Source organism: Cyprinodon tularosa, unplaced genomic scaffold (assembly GCF_016077235.1).
Source record: "Cyprinodon tularosa strain WSP-4 unplaced genomic scaffold, ASM1607723v1 ctg947, whole genome shotgun sequence".
Classification (NCBI taxonomy): Eukaryota; Metazoa; Chordata; class Actinopteri; order Cyprinodontiformes; family Cyprinodontidae; genus Cyprinodon; species Cyprinodon tularosa.
In genome coordinates this window covers 83,808-102,537 of record NW_024039726.1, presented here as the reverse complement: position 1 = coordinate 102,537, position 18,730 = coordinate 83,808, and the positions used below count along the sequence as shown (strand labels likewise).

At 40.3% G+C, this 18,730-nt stretch overlaps 1 protein-coding gene and 1 long non-coding RNA gene across 3 annotated transcripts in view; one reads left to right on the top strand and one right to left on the bottom strand.

Moving 5' to 3' along the window:
- The window catches only part of LOC119776628 (zeta-sarcoglycan-like), a 475,955-nt gene that overhangs the window by 402,167 nt on the left and 55,058 nt on the right, over positions 1 to 18,730 (top strand). Inside the window, exon 5 of the mRNA XM_038275169.1 lies at positions 10,646 to 10,768. Within this exon, the coding sequence (XP_038131097.1) occupies positions 10,646 to 10,768 (123 nt within the window). The remainder of the gene's footprint in view (positions 1 to 10,645; positions 10,769 to 18,730) is intronic.
- LOC119776629 lies at positions 11,027 to 18,608 on the bottom strand. Of its 2 annotated transcripts, XR_005279805.1 has the most exons (5): positions 18,597 to 18,608; positions 17,434 to 18,482; positions 11,526 to 11,596; positions 11,364 to 11,432; positions 11,027 to 11,187 (listed from the first exon to the last, which is right to left on the bottom strand). It is a non-coding gene; the product is annotated as an uncharacterized LOC119776629 (long non-coding RNA). The 2 variants fall into 2 exon arrangements; XR_005279804.1 differs by having other exon boundaries at positions 11,043 to 11,596.

Here is an 18,730-nt window from a genome sequence, read left to right as displayed (position 1 = left end):
CTCTGTGAATAGTTCCGTCTGAAATGAATGAAAATAGTTGTTTTAATGGTTATTGAGTCAGATATGTGGCGGTAATGTTTGATTTATCTAAAGGTTTTTATCTGTTACTGTGTAAATGAGTTTGGCTGTAATTTAAGGACAGATCCTAATAGATCTGCAGAGTGGGGACTATAAATCTGATAGGAGTTTAATTTTTTTATTGTTGCTTTGTACAATATGCTTAACTAAGTATTTTTTGTTGTTGAATATTAGAGATTTTGCAGATATATTTTTATACATACATTGTTTAGATTTACTTATGTATTTCTAACCCTTTTATAGTATAGAAAATCCCTTTACTGTCCCACAATGGGCAAATTTACAGCAGCAGAAAGATTATTGAAAATGGTCTCACAAATGTGGACCTTAGAAAAATGTATAAGAATAACATAATAGGGAAGAGTTAAAATATAAACAATAAAATACTGTAAAGTGTTTTAACAACATAAAACTGGAGAATAAATAACCAAAATGCAGCTATGGACATTTTTACAGTATTGGATATTTGAAAATAGCAGCAACATCAGAGATGTGCAGAATGACAGCAGCAGGTTATTTAACTGACTAAGGTTTCTATCATTACATTTGATTTGATTTGTTCCTGCTCCCGGTGGTAGGAACATTTATTCCATTCTGGATTCTTGTGAGTGTAGTCTTTGTTCGCACTAACTTTTTAAAAAATAAATAAATAAACAAACAGTTTTGAAAACCTCGGTATTCATTCCTTTCCTGCTTTGTGTGTCAACTTTCACGGTTGCTAAGCAACAGAGCATACGCTAGTAAAACCCGCCGAAGGGTGGACCTGTTCGAATTTACAGACAAAACTCTTCCGGCCTCCTTATTTTCAAGGACTTCGAAGGATCCAGTCTAGGTAGACCGCGTCCTTGGAGGATGCAGCCCAGGTTTTTTCGAACAGAGCCTCTGATTAAGAGCAGGGCTGCCTGCACTGACGCGGCTCAGGGATTACGTCACACGGAGCGTCGTGCGCAGTGAAATCAGGACATTTCCTCACTTTCTAAAAAAAACCCGGGACGCCCGGGACAGGACGTGAAATACGGATATGTCCCGGGAAATACGGACGTTTGGTCACCCTAACAGTGCAAATAGCTAATGTAAACATCAGTGTGCTGCAGTGGTACAGTAAGGTAAACTTCAAAGCCTTCTACAAAAAAATAAATAAATAAATAGTTTTAAGTCTAAATAGCATTAAATGGCAACAGATGCAGTAAAAAATAAATAATAAAACAATAGGAACAAGAATAGCCTCTGTTAAAACCCCACAGTGCTCCTCTAGAAAACAAATGCTAACTAATATTTGAGTACGGCCAAACTATCCCTACGTTAAAACTTTGATTCCTATCCATGCAATCCTAAAGATGACAATTTCATAACAGTCAAATGCAGCTTTTGAATCTAATGGCATAAGAGGCACACACTGAGTCCTTTGCTAAATGGATAAAGTTAAAGTCCCACAACAGTTTTATGTTAAGTGTTAAACCAAGACTGGAGGTGCTTACAGGATTGCATTGTTACAGTAGATAGTGTAAAGCTGGATATAGACATCTCTGTAGTACTTTTGCCAAAAAAAATTTGTCTAGAGGCCACCCTTAAGTAAGACATAAGAGTCAAGAATGATTTTCTTTTTTGCTTCCTGGAGGGGTTGCACAGAAGCATGTTTAAAACTTTTTGGAATAACACCTGAGGTTAACCTTTTTTTTTTTTTTTTGTCAGGTTGTTTTTGCTATTTGGCAGAAAAAAGGCATGTCTAATGTTTAGCTACTGTGAATCTGTACAGGTTCGAATTAACGACCTATACTCCAAATCATAAAAGATAAAAATACATCTAGCAAATGACCAAACCCAGCCAAGCATTAAAGTTTTTCAGACATCCTAAATGTGTTTAGAAAATCTATTTAAAAAGTTCAAAGATGGAGCAGTTTAATTTTCATAACCTCACGTTCTAGTTAGAAGCCTTAATGCAACACTTAGCCCATTGCCAGAAATGTACCCCCAGGAAACCTAAAGAGTGAATAAAAAGGGACAAAATAAGGTTAACTTTTAACAGCCAAAGGACAAGACCAACCTAATTTTAAATATTTTTCTTAGAATGAGAACCCATTAGTATTCATATATGCAAATTTGCATGTCCATGCATGTGTGCTGAAGCTGCAGACGCACATCAAGAGGCAAAATATTTACATGAATGTCACATACTGTTTAAGCAGCTCCTCTGGTTCTTCATCTACAGGAATTTAAAAGAGCAATGGAGAGAGCAAGACCTGTTTAAGAAAATCTACCATGCATAAAGTGTTTACTTGGCTTACACTGTTCTTTGTGGCGACCCCGCAGTCCTTTTATTGTGTCGTCTTGCGTCATATCCCCTCAACGCTGGAAGACCTAATTTAAAATGTTGAATTAAACTCCAGGAGAGCAAACCGGTATAACTTTTATTATGGCTTTAACACTTTAATGGGCTGCAGTAAAGTAGTTAGACTTGCACCACTTTAATGTGTTCCATCCATTAACTCTCAATACAAATTGAGATGCTAAGAATTCTTTTTTTTTTTTAGATTATTCTATACAAAAAAGTTTTTTAAGAAAGAAAATGTAGAAAGAAATTATGAGAAATGTAAAGGTAGGATAAAAAAAAAAAATCTGAAATAAACATACAAGAGAAAATAATCAAGGTCCAGCAACCAAAATCTTATTGCTTTTTCCAGTAATATAGTTTGTTTTTGGTGTATTTTTGTAAAGGCGAGAAACATTTTTAAGACGTGTCATTTTTTTCTGAGCCAGACTTTTTTAAATAATTACTTTAGGTTAGTGTGAAATATGTTATAAAAGCTATTTACCTTCCAAACAAAAATCCTAAATGCGAAGAATATCTCTAAATATCTCCTCAAAGGTATTGTGGAAGATTTTCGCAAATTTTTTAAAAGACCCGCCCTCTCTACTTTTAAAAAACTGCCCGTGCGAGAGAGTGCACAAGCCCATTTCTCCTTATATATGCTCTTTTTAAAAGTTGCTGTTCTCATAGCTAATACAAGCTTACTGTGCCTGAATATCCGCTCTAACCCCTAAATCCTTCAATCACTAAATAGAGCAGGGACTTTATAGTGAACTCATTTAACAGACCTTTCAGACATATGATCACTGCTTTCTGCTCCATTGGTCATGTTTCCTCCTTCACTGTGTGGTGCCTGTGCCATCTTTGTTATTAGTTATCACAGCAAATCCCATAATGCTTTGCAAGGAGAGCTCTCCGTGCACTCTTACTCTTTTTCTCTTAAGTCATTTTCAAAGAATCGTGGTGAGAAAGGTGAGCTTCAATGACTCTCTGAAACCATAGCTCACCACAGATTTACCCCTGAAACTGCCCATGTGTGGAAAAATATAGCTAACGGGACGAGCCTTACGTAAATATATCACCAGAATGATTGACGATTAGGAGGATACTTACAGTGTTTAGATGATCCACCCGGAAATAAAAGATAATCCTCTATACCTACAATAACTGAAAAGACTGATAAATACAGGTGCTGGTCATAAAATTAGAATATCATGAAAAAGTAGATTGATTTCAGTAATTCCATTTAAAAAGTGAAACTTGTATATTATATTCATACATTACATACAAACTCATTTATTTCAGATGTTTATTTTGTTTAATTTTGATGATTACAAATGACAACAAATGAAAATCTCAAATTCATCATATCAGAAAATTAGAATATTACTGAAGACCAATAAAAACAAAGGATTTATAGAAATGTTGGCCAACTGAAAAGTACGAACATGAAAAGTATGAGCATGTACAGCACTCAGTATTTAGTTGGGCCTCCTTTGGCCTGTATTACTGCAGCAATGCGGCGTGGCATGGAGTCGATCAGTCTGTGGCACTGCTCAGGTGTTATGATAGCCCAGGTTGCTCTAATAGTGGCTTTTAGCTCTTCTGAATTGTTGGGTCTGGTGTATTGCATCTTCTTCTTCACAATACCCCATAGATTTTCTATGGGGTTAAGGTCAGGAGAGTTTGCTGGCCAATTAAGAACAGGGATACCATGGTCCTTCAACCAGGTACTGGTAGCTTTGGCACTGTGTGCAGGTGCCAAGTCCTGTTGGAAAATGAAATCTGCATCTCCAAAAAGTTGGTCAGCTGCAGGAAGCATGAAGTGCTCTAAAACTTCCTGGTATGTGGCTGCGTTGACCCTGGACCTCAGAAAACACAATGGACCAACACCAGCAGATGACATGGCACCCCAAACCATCACTGACTGTGGAAACTTTACACTGGACTTCAAGCAACGTGGATGAAGTGCCTCTCTTCTTTTCCTCCAGACTCTGGGACCTTGATTTCCAAAGGAAATGCAAAATTTACTTTCATCAGAGAACATGACTTTGGACCACTCACCAGCAGTCCAGTCCTGTTTCTCTTTAGCCCAGGCAAGACGCTTCTGACGCTGTCTGTGGTTCAAGAGTGGCTTGACACAAGGAATGCGACAGCAGAAACCCATGTCTTTCATACGTCTGTGTGTGGTGGTTCTTGAAGCACTCACTCCAGCTGCAGTCCACTCTTTGTGAATCTCCCCCACATTTTTGAAGGGGTTTTGTTTCACAATCCTCTCCAGGGTGCGGTTATCTCTCTTGCTTGTACACTTTTTTCGACCACATCTTTTCCTTCCCTTCGCCTCTCTATTAATGTGCTTGGACACTGAGCTCTGTGAACAGCCAGCCTCTTTAGCGAAGACCTTTTGTGTCTTGCCCTCCTTGTGCAAGGTGTCGATGGTCGTCTTTTGGACAACTGTCAAGTCAGCAGTCTTCCCCATGATTGTGTAGCCTATAGAACTAGACTGAAAGACCATTTAAAGGCTTTTGCAGGTGGTTTGAGTTAATTAGCTGATTAGAGTGTGGCACCAGGGGCCATCAATTTTGAACCTTTTCACAATATTCTAATTTTCTGATATGATGAATTTGAGATTTTCATTTGTTGTCATTTGTAATCATCAAAATTAAACAAAATAAACATCTGAAATATATGAGTTTGTATGTAATGTATGAATATAATATACAAGTTTCACTTTTTAAATGGAATTACTGAAATCAATCTACTTTTTCATGATATTCTAATTTTATGACCAGCACCTGTAAGAATAATATACCATTTGCAGTATTAGCATAAACTCAAACTGAAAAACATTGTGGGATCTTTGGACAAAAATCAAGCCCACCGGGTCATAATTTCCCTGTCATGTTTAACAGCGGAAATTATAAACATTTGAAGATCATTTCATATACTTTACATTCCACTTGGAGTGTTTATTGCAGAAAAATACAATCGCCCCCCTTTAACCAAAGCTTATGGTGGAACCAAAGCCCTGAACACATCGAATCCGATCTGACAGAAAATGGTATCGGACGTGGTTCTGGATTATAGTGTTTGATGAAAGTCAGTGGAGATAAACACACCCAATATGCAAAGTTCAGTGTCCTGATGTTATAGTATGTTATCCATTGTTGATGTTATTCTACATTTTCCATTTGGGTCTCTGCAGTAAATGATTGTAGTAGTTGTCTGGATGTGTGTATGATTAGTAATTTCAAAAATCTACAGGTTATTATATCAGAGTTATGCGGCATTGCCCATCACTTTGCAAACCCAGCTGAGCAAAGCTTAGCCTCACACAGCAACAGAAGCAGAGCTCCACCAAATCCATTATTAGAAGAAGATCATTTTTAGTTAGCTGATATTCCCACTGTATGCTCTGTACAATGACTCCTGGAAAAGACTTACTTTGTGTTGCTGGCAGTATCCTTGCTGTTTGTGCAGCAAAATATTCTTTGCTTATACCATTGTAGATCCAGCTGCAGCATTACGTTGTAGGTTCCTGGCCAGCTATAGCTAATTTCCTCAAACATGACAGTCAGGTCACTCTGAAAGATGCCCAATAATAGGTGAAAATGAAGAGGTGGATAGAATGATGGATGAATAAATTGTGTCTGAATTATAATGAGCAAATATCTGACCTATTGTGTACAACCTGCCTGTTGATGAGCTGTTGAGAAACTTTATGACGGGCATGGGAAACTCCAGTCCTCTGAGGCCGGTGTCCTGACAACTTAAGATATGTCCCTGACAGACCTGAATCAAATAATTGGATAATTACCAGGACTTTGGAGTGGCCTTATGCTGGAGATACAATTACGGTGTTTTATTCGGATGTGCTAGACCAAGGACACATCTTAAAGCTGCAGGACAGCTGTCCTTGAGGACTGGAGCTGCCCATCCATCCCAGCAATTAAACAGTTTTGTGCTATTGATGTTTATTTAAACATGCAGAGCAAATAACACAGTTTGCAAACTAGTTTCATTTAAAGAAGATCTACTTTTCAAATATCTCCATTGTAGTGTTGATATCTCTATTTTTTTTTTTTTTTACTTATTATAGATCAAATGTCAGTGCTACACGTTATTAGTAATTTTGGATTCATTAACACTGTCCTCTTCAAAAATGGGTATTAAAACTATATAAATACTAATACTGAGGGCTTACCTTATAGGATTTTCAGGGTTTTTTTGTGTGGTTTTTTTTAGGTTGTCATATCAATGTGGGTTTTTTAAAAAGATTTTACTAAAGTTTTATCGATTCATAGGTTTCATCAGTCAATCCTGATAACCCCAAATAATCTTTGGACCAGATCAATGTAAATAGACTATACAGGTGTTTAATAATTCCAAATGTAAATGTGATGTCTTCATTTTAAGGCTACAAAAAGCGAAAGCTATTTCACCTGATGACATACAGCACTTGGCATAGATGTACAGCATATGACATATTACATATTCATAATAATATATTGTATCTGCATCTTATTTTATTATATTGTGTTTTTAGTTATGACACTTATATTCTTACATGCACTTCTTTCTTGTTTTACCCACTTAACTTTCTCCCATCAGTGAGGTATTCTCAAAAAATTAGTAAGGTGATTCTACTGTAACTAAAGGAGGAATCCTATCAGGAAGTGATTTTTCAAATCAGCACATTAATAATGAACTAACTAATCATTAACTAACTATCTAGGATATGTAAGGATTTTGGTGGTCATATAATAACTTTGGTGTGCTCAGGCAAAAAGAGGCATTTGCAGGTGACAATTATTTATCCAAAAACAGGTAATTTACACAGAATTAACATTTTCAACCTGCAGGTCAACAGGAAAAGGAAATGGAAAAAGATGACAGTCATTAGTGTTTGGGAAAATTGTTTTTCAGTGAAACCAGGTACTTTTTAACCACTGGGATTAATTCAGAGACACTTTGAAGTTCCTCCACAGCATATACAATGGTAATGCATACTATTTGTTGTGCAAAAAAAAAAAATATTTAAAGCGTAGCTCTAAGACCATTTTAGTTTCTTTTATTTTAATGCACCTTTTTCACATGCATAAAGAAAATAGTCAAAGCTTTTTTGTGCTGCCAGTTCTCCAGGCAATCATTTAAAACAAATGACCTGTAGCCACTTTTTTAAGTAATATGACTGCTGGCACCTTATATAGAGTTTTAAATTGCTTTGTGTTTACTCCCCTGTGTTTCCTCAGGTTAACTTAGTTTGGTATTAACATCATAGGCCGGGCCCTGGCATAATCTTTCAGTACTGGATCATATCAAGTTATGGGAGATAATTTTTGGGGGGATATACTTTTTTTTTTCTTTTTTCATTTTTTTTTTTTCTCTGCATCTTCTCCTATACCAGCCTGGAGCTCAGCCTGTTCACTGAGAATAGTGAGACTTGGCTTTCACTCAAACCAGTCAGATAACTGTAAGCCAAGAATTTCACAGTTGTCAAATAAGGTTCCCTCCTCTCTGGTTTTCAGCTGTCACTTCACTTCATGTCACGTTGCTCCAGTCATATGTCTTGCATCACTTCTTATCACTCTTTAAAAATTCCTCCTCAGTCAATCACCAGCGTAAGTCCAACTGTCTGTTCTCTGCATTCATGTTCATGCCGCAATACCACCCTGAATATGATAACGTCTCACATACATTTTGATATATGAGGGGCATCTGCCACTGGCCTGCACATTGCAGCCTTTTCTCCTTTCTGTAGATACTGAATTATTAACAGATTGCAGATTTTTTTTTTCACATTTTGTTTTTTATTTTTAGAGCAAGAATTGTAGACTCACATTCTTTTGCTTAAGTACAACTTTGTAGCGAATGTATGAGTGATTTACATGTTTTCCATGACGGTGATGCGAAAGACAAGCTTGTAGGGCATTTTTATTTAGTATTTGGATAGAAGCAGCATCACAGGTAAAAGTGTGATGGATGCACAGAGAGAGTAAAGTAAAATTTGCACAAGTTGAAAGGTCAGAGGTTTCTCATCAACTCCTTAGAATAATATCCAACATTATTTATTTTGTATGAAATGCAGGCAATAAAAAAAGAAGCACTTGTCAGTACTCCTGACAGTTCTCATTAAATCATATCTACAATTATTTGTTCGCTATTCAATTTGGGTTTTTTCTTCCTATTCCACTGTTCTTTTGATAAGTTTCTAATGAAGCAAAGCTTAATGTTCTGTAACATCGCATCCTATTGCTAGTGAAGCTTATTAGATATACAACCCAGGTTGTTTGTGTGTATTTGTGAGTAAAACAAACACTGGATCTTATAGCAAAGTTTGTAGAAGAGTCCAGTTTCATTGTGTATTTTATTCTTGTCTTATTTAAGGCATTCAAAATGGTCCCATTCTTTTTTAATAAATAGTTCTCAAACTGTTTTGCTTGTTGTTTTCAAAAGCATGTTTATTGTAGAGTAATCCATACATGTTTTAGTATTTTAGATATTTTAGAATACCGGCTGTCCAGCCTACTTGAAAACATGTTTAGGTTAAAGAGAAATTCTGCAGTATCCACCTGTCCTCAAGATACCTCTCTGAGGTTTGTTTGACAACCTCGTTCCAATCCTTTTATGTTTTATTCAATGTTCTTTAAGCCAGTTGCAACTAATGCTCACAAATACCTAACATTAGTGCCATAAAACATAAAAAAACAAAATTTTAGTGTCTCTAGTAGTTTTTAATTGTACATATAAATGCCTGTATGTGCTCTTCATCTCTGACAGCTTGCCGTTTTTTAAACTAATAACCAAAATATAGCAAAATAATTTAAATTATGCAAAGGACTCCTTCAATGCCTTTAATTGGTCTCCAGGGTTGTAGAGACCAGCAGGTCTTAGAAGTTGACCGATTACCTGGTCAACTCAACAACCGCTTCCTTCCTTCTTTAAAAATTAGAGCCTCGAACATAGAAATAGAGTTTCAGTTTTAAGACCAGCATCTTAATTCCCAAGGCTCATATTAGTGTATTTACTCATTCAGATATAATGACACCACCTGACAAGCGCTGTAGAGAAAAGTCTTTATGTTTGTTAGAAATACTGTAGCGTGTTAATATTACAAGATCTTTTGCTAAGAGTTTCTCAACCCTGGTTTTCAGGACACACAGTCCTGCATCTTTTAAGTTTCCCCTCTGCCCCTACACTGTGAGCATTCTAAAGGAATAATGAACATCCTTCTGCAGACTTGCTAGCATACTGAAGAGGTAATGCAATCATTGGAATCATGTTTGCTGCAACAGAGACACATCTAAAACATAAGGGACTGTGACACTTAGGGACCAGGACCACTGTATCACAGTATTAATGTCTTGTATATTACAACAGGAATTATTAAACATAGCTGGATTCAGAAATAATCTCCTTCCCATGGCAAAGTCCTGTCCGATCAGCCATTCACCCAAGGACACCCATCCCTGCCAAAAGTATATTGACATGCATTACTAAATCCTCAGCCATGTTTGCCAAAGTAGCTTAAAATTCACTGTCCTTCTGAGGTCAAACAAGATCAAACTCTAGTATTACACAAAGGAGTGCTCTGGCTGGTATGTGGACAAGTTATTATAAATAAAGGAAAAAAACACACCCAAACAAAAATTAGACAAATAAAAAAAAGTGAGTAGCGCCTTTTTATTATTAATATAATTTGTGTAGTCAAAAAAATTTTGAAACATAATTTGTTCCTAATTTGGTTTAGTCTTAGTCTTTCCTTTTCCAGTAATAACCTAGCTCAAAGACCAGTCACATTATGTATCTAACCATCCTCTCTGTGTGGTATATACAGTGAATTTATACATTACTGTCTATATAAATGTCTTTCTGAAATGTTTCCTTCTGGTTAACATATATTTTTGTAAAAGGTTTGCCCTTGTCCTTAAGTAAAAAAGCTGTAAAACAACATAATATTTTCCCTTAAGTGGAAGATTTCCAAAGATTGACTGCCTGTCAAAGTAGCTTATAAAGTGACAGGAGCTCAACTACATCCTTGTAAAAAAAAAAGTCGCAATTTGATTTTTGCCGTTTATGTGGTGCCCAAGCATGAACTAAGAGATGCTCTGGTTTACAGCCCATAGCCCTCTTCGGTTCTTTATTCTTAACACTACGGACAGTTTAGTGAAGGAATCCGACTGCTTTCATGAGCCGTCTCTTACTGTTTTGGAGTATGCTTTAAATCTAAGACACTCAATCCTTCTCCTGCTCTTTCAGGATCTGACATGGTGGAGGCCCAGTGTCAGAGGTTTGAAGTGAAGAGTGCTGATGGTGAGAGAGTTCTGTTTTCTGCAGATGAGGAGGAGGTCAGCATTGGTACTGAGAAACTTAAAGTCACAGGTAACATATTCAATGATCTGTTTAATGTGTGACAAACTCTTACTGTAACAGTGGCTTTTTATTTAGAGACAACTGCCCTGCAAGATTTAGATGCGACCACAGCTGGATAGAGTACCACAAAATGTCACCTATGTAAGAGTAGCACTAATTTGACATTTGTTTAATCAACTAAATGTGACCCAGTCGTGATGGAAAGACAGGACACAGAAAACTCTCTTTGTGGGTTTGTTTTATTTCCCGACTGTGCCCAGTAGAACACAGTATTAATTTGTTTTGTTGTGAATTTTAAAAGTTGGAATGAACAATAAAAATACAAAATAAGGATCTCAATATTAGTAAGAGACAGGTGCACTTGCACACTATACAGGACAGTAAAAAAATGCAAACGTTGCTAGTATAGACAACAGTAGTGACCTGTCCTAAACAGACAGAAAACAGAGCAAAATTCAAGTAAATACATGGCTACAGGTAATATCACAGTCACAAATTTGTCTCATTAAAGTGCATTTGCTTCCTAATAAACATACATTCATGAATTCAATGATTTGTAAATATTTTTAGAACTTCAAGTAACGTGAAGAAATAATTAACTCACTTTTCCAGAGGGCGGCCTGCTCACCAACACACACCCTCACAAGTTGTGACACCGCAAATTCTCTCCCCTCTGGGTCACCCAGAAACAAAGAAAGTTGTACAAAATATATGAAAAACAAATATTAAACAAACTTTGAATTCCGTCAGAACAGTCACAACTTACGCCAACCCGCGCCTTCCGCTCGCAGCGTGGTCGGCTCTTTTAAACAGACAGGCGTTGCACGTTTCAGCAATCTACAGAAATCATCACGAATACAAAGCCATCACGCATTAAACTTGGCTTGCTAGACTACTAAACACTTTGTGACACACAGGTATAGCAGATTGGATGTATTTTAGAGTATTTACCTTGAGTTTTAACCACCATGTATGTCTGCAGTCTGTTAACTTTCCAGACTCCCGCTCGACAGAATGCAGAGTCTACGTGCATGCATGCTCTAAGATGGCGCTGCTCTTAAAGAGGCAGCGTCCCCAAAAACCCCAAATGCAGTAACCACAATATTACAGTAAGAAAGAGAATAAAGGCAACACAAATCTTACATGAACTGAAAGCTCTTAGGAATAAGCTGTGTCACACTGATAGCGATTATTTATTCACTTGGTTACATTCTCCCCTGCTACAAGTCATCGTCCTCGATGACTTCCTGATCAACCATTTGTCCCCTAAATTTGTTGGTGTAGAGAACCATACCAGCTAGCAGATGGGAGAGTACATCTGGGCTGAAGGACACTGCGTTACATGCTGACCTGGGTAGGTTAAATGGGTTCGAGTGTACCCCTGCCATTTCTCTCCTACTCCTACGTGGTGCAGGTGTGGGCTGGCCTGCTTTAGCTCTCCCAGTTTCCCTTTTTCTTGGAATTGGAGCAGGCCTTGCCTGTGAGGTTTCATAAGGCAAGCTGATGTTTTCTGATGCAGGTGAGTGGCAAATGTTTGGTTCTTCCTCTCGGTCCTCCTCAATAAAATCCCCATTTTCCTCCAGCCTTACCAGATCCTCACGCTCCAGGTGTTCAGCTCTGTTGTCCAAGTCATCTCCTGGCCCTCTAACCATCACATCCAGGTTTTCAGGTTCATCATTCACTGGATGTTTTACTGGGTACTGAACCTCTTCCATCAAGATGAATTCTGGATGTTCAACCTCAGTCCCTGGCTCTTCATGTTCATCCGCAGTGACGACCTCTTGGTCATGTTGCCTTGGCTTCCGTACTGGTGTGGGCCCCACACACGGCCTTAAGTTTGATCTGTGCACCCTTCTCAATGACCCTCCTTCCAGAGGAGCTACGGTGTATGTTGTCCCCTGGATATCAACCACTTTGTACACGGTTGATGCCCAGGCATCTTGAATTTTATTTCTTCCTGGTGGTCGGTAGCGGAGGTACACTAACTGTCCAATATCAACCGGTGGGCAAAACACTTTTCCTTGTTGCTGAATGACTCTCTCTGCAGCCTTTCGTTCCGCATATTCTCTGGCCCTGGCATGTGCGTCCTGGAGACGCTCCTGGTGCACCGCTAACCAGTCCAGTTTGTCATCCTTCACTGGCTCCTGGCCTAACAATGCATCAACTGGCAAGTGTGGGTGGACACCAAACAGTAAGTAATAGGGCGAATACCCTGTGGTTGAATGTGGCGTAACATTGTAAGCATACACCAGCTCTGACAGATGTTCGGGCCAACGCCGCTTCTTTTCAGGGGGAAGCGTACGGAGAAGGTTGTGTAACGTCCTGTTGAATCTCTCACATTGAGGATTACCCTGAGGGTGGTGCGGTGTTGTCCGGGTCTTTTTCACCCCATACAGTTTGCATAGCTCAGCAATCACTGCACTTTCAAAATTTCTGCCCTGGTCTGAGTGCAGACGTTCTGGTACCCCATATTTCATGAACCACTCTTTCAGTATGATTTTGGCTGTAGTATCTGCCTTTTGATCTCGTGTGGCAAAAACCTGACTGAACTTTGTGAACACATCAGTTATTACAAGAGCGTTTTCACGTCCATCTGTGGCACGTTCAAGTGTGGTGTAGTCAACAGCGACAACTTCCAGTGGGCGAGTAGCCAAGAAGGGAGTTTGGGGTGCCTGAACTCGGGGGTGTGGCATTTTTGTTAACACGCACCTCTGACATTTCTTCACCCATTGCTCCACATCTTCATACATTCCTCCCCAGAAACATCTCTGCCTCAATAAACTCATTGTCCGCTCAATTCCCTGGTGCCCCATTTGATCATGCACACTTTTGAGCACTTGTTCTTTGAGACAAGCTGGTAATAGCAGCTGATAACACAGCCCAAGATGAGCATCCCCAATCACACGGTACAGAAGTCCATCCTTTTCTCTAATACGGGCCCACTGTTTCAACAGGGACCGCACAGGTTTAGGTAGACCCATTTTCTGTGGGTAACCAGGTTTCTTCTGTCTCCGCAAGAAATCTCCGAAGACACTTAGTGTCTGATCTGATGCCTGGAAGTGCTGAAGCTCTGCGTTAGAATAACCAGGCATGGTTGGGGTGCTGTCCTGCACAGTCTCACCAACCGCTTCCTCGTTTGCTTCTGATACATGCAGCAGCCTGACTTCACAAGCTTTGACTCCAGCTGCAACTAAATCTAGGTCTAAATCAGTACCTGCCCTGAACATGTTACATATGGCTATGCAGCCATCATATTCTGCATCCTCGCTGTCGGGTTCTGGCTCATCACCTGATGGCTGCCTGGAAAGGGCATCAGCGGCAGTATTGCAACGACCAGGGCGATACTTGATTTCAAAGTCGAATACAGACAGCTGTGCAACCCATCTCTGCTGAATGGCTCCTAGATTAGCTGTGGACAGGTGGCAGAGGGGGTTGTTATCTGTTATGATTGTGAACTTAGAACCCAGAAGATAGCTCCTAAACTTTTCTGTAACTGCCCACTTTAATGCTAACAGTTCAAGCTTCATGCTGCTGTAGTTCTGATCGTTCTTTTCAGCCCCTCTGAGTCTCCTACTGGCATAAGCTATAACTTTCCTTTTCCCTCCTTGTATCTGATAAAGGACAGCACCTAATCCTAGACTGCTAGCATCTGTCTCAAGTGTGAAGGGAAGGCTAAAGTCAGCGTAGCCTAGCGTGGGGGTACTGGTTAACTTTTCCTTGAGTAGCTCGAAAGCTTGTAAACACTGTGGTGTCCAGGCCGAAATAAAAAGCTGTTTAGCCCTGTACTGACTGCTCTCTTTAATACATACATTCACAACATCATGAAGTGGCCCTGCGATTTGGGAGAAACCCTCAATAAATCTCCTGTAGTAACTACAAAATCCTAAAAAGGACCTCAGCTCTTTCACAGTACTAGGGATGGGCCACTTAGTCACCGCACTTATTTTGTCAGGATCCGCACTAATGCCCTGGGCTGAGACTTCATGACCCAGAAACCTGACTTTAGGCTGGAGGAAGTGGCATTTCTCAACTTTTACCTTAAGCCCAGTCTCCCTTAGTCTTTTCAGGACAGTCTCTAGTCTCACCAGATGATCTTGGAATGTTGCTGAGAACACGAGCAGATCATCCAAATAGATCAACACCATTTGGAAGACCAAGTCACTCATCGTGGCCTGCATGAGACGTTGAAACGTTGCCGGGGCGTTGCATAACCCGAAAGGCATTCTCAAATACTCATACAAGCCAAATGGTGTGGTAAATGCTGTCTTGTCTCTGTCTTTCTCATGCACTGCCACCTGGTGGTAGCCACTTGCAAGATCAATGCTTGAGAAGAACTCTGCACCACTCAGAGCATCCAGGCTTTCCTCAATGCGGGGAAGTGGGAATGCATCGCGTCTGGTCTTTGCATTTAGCCTGCGGTAGTCCACACAGAGTCTAAGGCTTCCATCTGACTTTCGAACCAAAACGACTGGTGAAGCATAAGAGCTTGAGCTCTCTTGAATTACTCCTTTTCGCAGCAGCTCAGAAATGTGTTCCCTGACCTCTTTGTATTGATTAGGTGGAATGCGCCTGTATGGCTGAGAAACGGGTGTCTCATCTGAAACCGGGATTTCATGTTTCACACGATCTGTGTACCCCAAATCTTCGTCGCGAAGTGCAAAGACATCTGCATAGTTTCCCAGGAGAACCTTTACTTCTGCCTGTTCTTCTGGTGTACCTCCAATGTGTAATCGGCTGAGCAAGTCCTGTATGTCACTGTCTGTTTCCTGACAATCCTTCTGATTGATGCTCACCTCCTCATGGTCAGCAGAAATGCGCTCAAACTTCACTTCATATGGGTCACCATCCATGCACTGGCCCTGACTGAGGGTTCCTATTCTAGCCTTAGGTGGCAGCCATAAATCCTCCTGGGAAAGGTTGATTACCTGGACTGGAAACAATAGGCTGTTAGTTGATACTAAGGTTGGGATCACAACTAACCCACCTGGCAGTGGAACGTTTCCTTGTTCGAACAACATGCTCTCAAACTGTTTACTGTGACCCCTAACATAGACAGTGGTACCTGATGAGGCGGGAACTCGCACTTTGTTTTTACTGGCGACACGGGCGACAGATATCTTTTCCACCAGCTCAGCTTCCTGTACATGGTGGCAGGCCTCCCTCCAGTTGGAATCCAGTTCCCACCTAGAGCGGTGTCAAACTCGGAGAGAACTAACTGTCTACACCGCTTTGCAATGTTCATCCCTATTATGCCAGGCAGGGATGAATCTGTCTCTCTGGCGTTGACCTTTTTTGTTCCATCATCTCTGATTATTAGGAAACCACACTCTGGAACAGTAAGTCCCATCACCTGTACGTCTAGTTCTACGTAACCCAAGTAGGGCAGTGGCAACTTGTTGGCTGCTGTTATTTTTAGCCACTTGGCAGTACAGTGCATATCTTCATCTTCTCCATGTAGATGATTCCTAAAGAAACTTTCGGTCAAAGTGCTTACATTACTTCCCGTGTCAAGCAAGCATCTGAGGGGAACACCTCCGATCTGGATATCCACCTCAGGGCACTGTCCTACAGCATGCTCCAGAAAGTGTTCTTTGGTCAGAGTTTCTTTTGAGCCTTCTGACTTGCCTCGCATTGCCAGGCTCAGAGCAATGGGGGGCTCCCGTTTTCCTGTACCGCAGAACCAGGCATGCCTGGAGACTGATTGGTAGGCTTACGTTGTGTGTTGCAGTATCTGGCCATATGTCCCACCCCCTCACATTGCAGACAAATCGGCTGACCGTCTCTGGTGTATTTGGGTTTAGGTTTAGTCCTAGCACTCCTACTGTCTTCAGAACTGGTAGCCTGTGTAGTGAGCTCTCGAACTGCATTGGTTAATTCTCCTATTGCTTGTTGTGCGATTATTTTAACCACCTCTTGTAGAGTAAAAGCCAGACCTGTCTGTGAATTTATTGTGGAGTCGGTCTTTTCTAAGTTGTCATTTGGTCTGTTACCTACTATATTTCTATTTCTAGCCACATTAGCACTGCGTGGACGGTCCTCCATAGTCCACATTAATGCCTCTTCTCTAACATCAAAGAGATTACAATCAGGTTTCTCTCTAATAAGTCTGCGTAGTTCGCGCCGAAGAGTGGAGCCACGCACGCCTTCAATGAACTGATCGCGGAGTGTTAGCTGCGTGTCGGGTACTACACCAGGAGACTGCTGTAGTGCAGAGTTTAGCAGCTGAGACAGGGCATGTGAATAATCCCGCAGGTCTTCCCCATCTAGTTGCCGACGGGCGTAGAAAGCATGTAAGAGCTGTGGAGTGGTGCGTTTCTCCCTAAATGCCTCCCTCAAGTATGAAAAGAGATCACGGGGTTGTCTCGCTTGCCCACCCATACGCAACTTAACTTCCTCTAAGGCAGAGCCCTTTAGCTGTGAGAGAATGAAATCAGTTTGATCCTCCCCATGCAAACCCCTAGTTCTCATTGCTCTTTCCACCTCATCTATAAACTCATCAACAGTGTAAGCATCTTTTCCCGCTTCTCCACAGAAAGGTACAATTGCCTTTTCTCTTGGGATGTAAACAACAGATCTGGTTTGAACATTACACATATTAGAAATACTTGACATAGCAGCATCATGTTTTCTACTTAGTTCGAGAATCTGTGTTTGCAGCTGCACAAAAGGGTTACCTCCACTGTCAAGCGAAGGGGCAGCTTGGCTGTCTTCATCTGAGCCTCGTCCAGCCCCTGAAGGGCCTGCTCCCTCGTCCTCTTGCGACATGTCTCTGAGTTCTTTCTACCGCGGGATCACGCAGTCACTTTGTGTTGAGATGCAACAGTTCAAATGTCTCTGTCCTGCTTTCTCTCTTCCTTGGACCGCCGATGTAGACTTCCTCCTCGTCCTGTTGCACTAGCCGCCACAGCACACGACCACCTCAGGACCCTCGCACCGCAGTCGTCTCCATCCCGGACCAGGACTGGAATCTTCCCAGCCACTACTGTTGTCTATAAAGCTCTGCTCACTGTCTCTCTATAAAACTTAAAACTCAAAACTAAACGGGAAATCCCACTTCTGACACCAAAATGTGACCCAGTCGTGATGGAAAGACAGGACACAGAAAACTCTCTTTGTGGGTTTGTTTTATTTCCCGACTGTGCCCAGTAGAACACAGTATTAATTTGTTTTGTTGTGAATTTTAACAGTTGGAATGAACAATAAAAATACAAAATAAGGATCTCAATATTAGTAAGAGACAGGTGCACTTGCACACTATACAGGACAGTAAAAAAATGCAAACGTTGCTAGTATAGACAACAGTAGTGACCTGTCCTAAACAGACAGAAAACAGAGCAAAATTCAAGTAAATACATGGCTACAGGTAATATCACAGTCACAAATTTGTCTCATTAAAGTGCATTTGCTTCCTAATAAACATACATTCATGAATTAAATGATTTGTAAATATTTTTAGAACTTCAAGTAACGTGAAGAAATAATTAACTCACTTTTCCAGAGGGCGGCCTGCTCACCAACACACACCCTCACAAGTTGTGACACCGCAAATTCTCTCCCCTCTGGGTCACCCAGAAACAAAGAAAGTTGTACAAAATATATGAAAAACAAATATTAAACAAACTTTGAATTCCGTCAGAACAGTCACAACTTACGCCAACCCGCGCCTTCCGCTCGCAGCGTGGTCGGCTCTTTTAAACAGACAGGCGTTGCACGTTTCAGCAATCTACAGAAATCATCATGAATACAAAGCCATCACGCATTAAACTTGGCTTGCTAGACTACTAAACACTTTGTGACACACAGGTATAGCAGATTGGATGTATTTTAGAGTATTTACCTTGAGTTTTAACTAGGGCTGCAACTAACGATTATTTTGAAAATCGATGAATCGGCCGATTATTTTTTCGATTAATCGATGAATCGGACACAAAATATTTTTTTTTATATTAACCTCTTTATTCCAAAATAAAC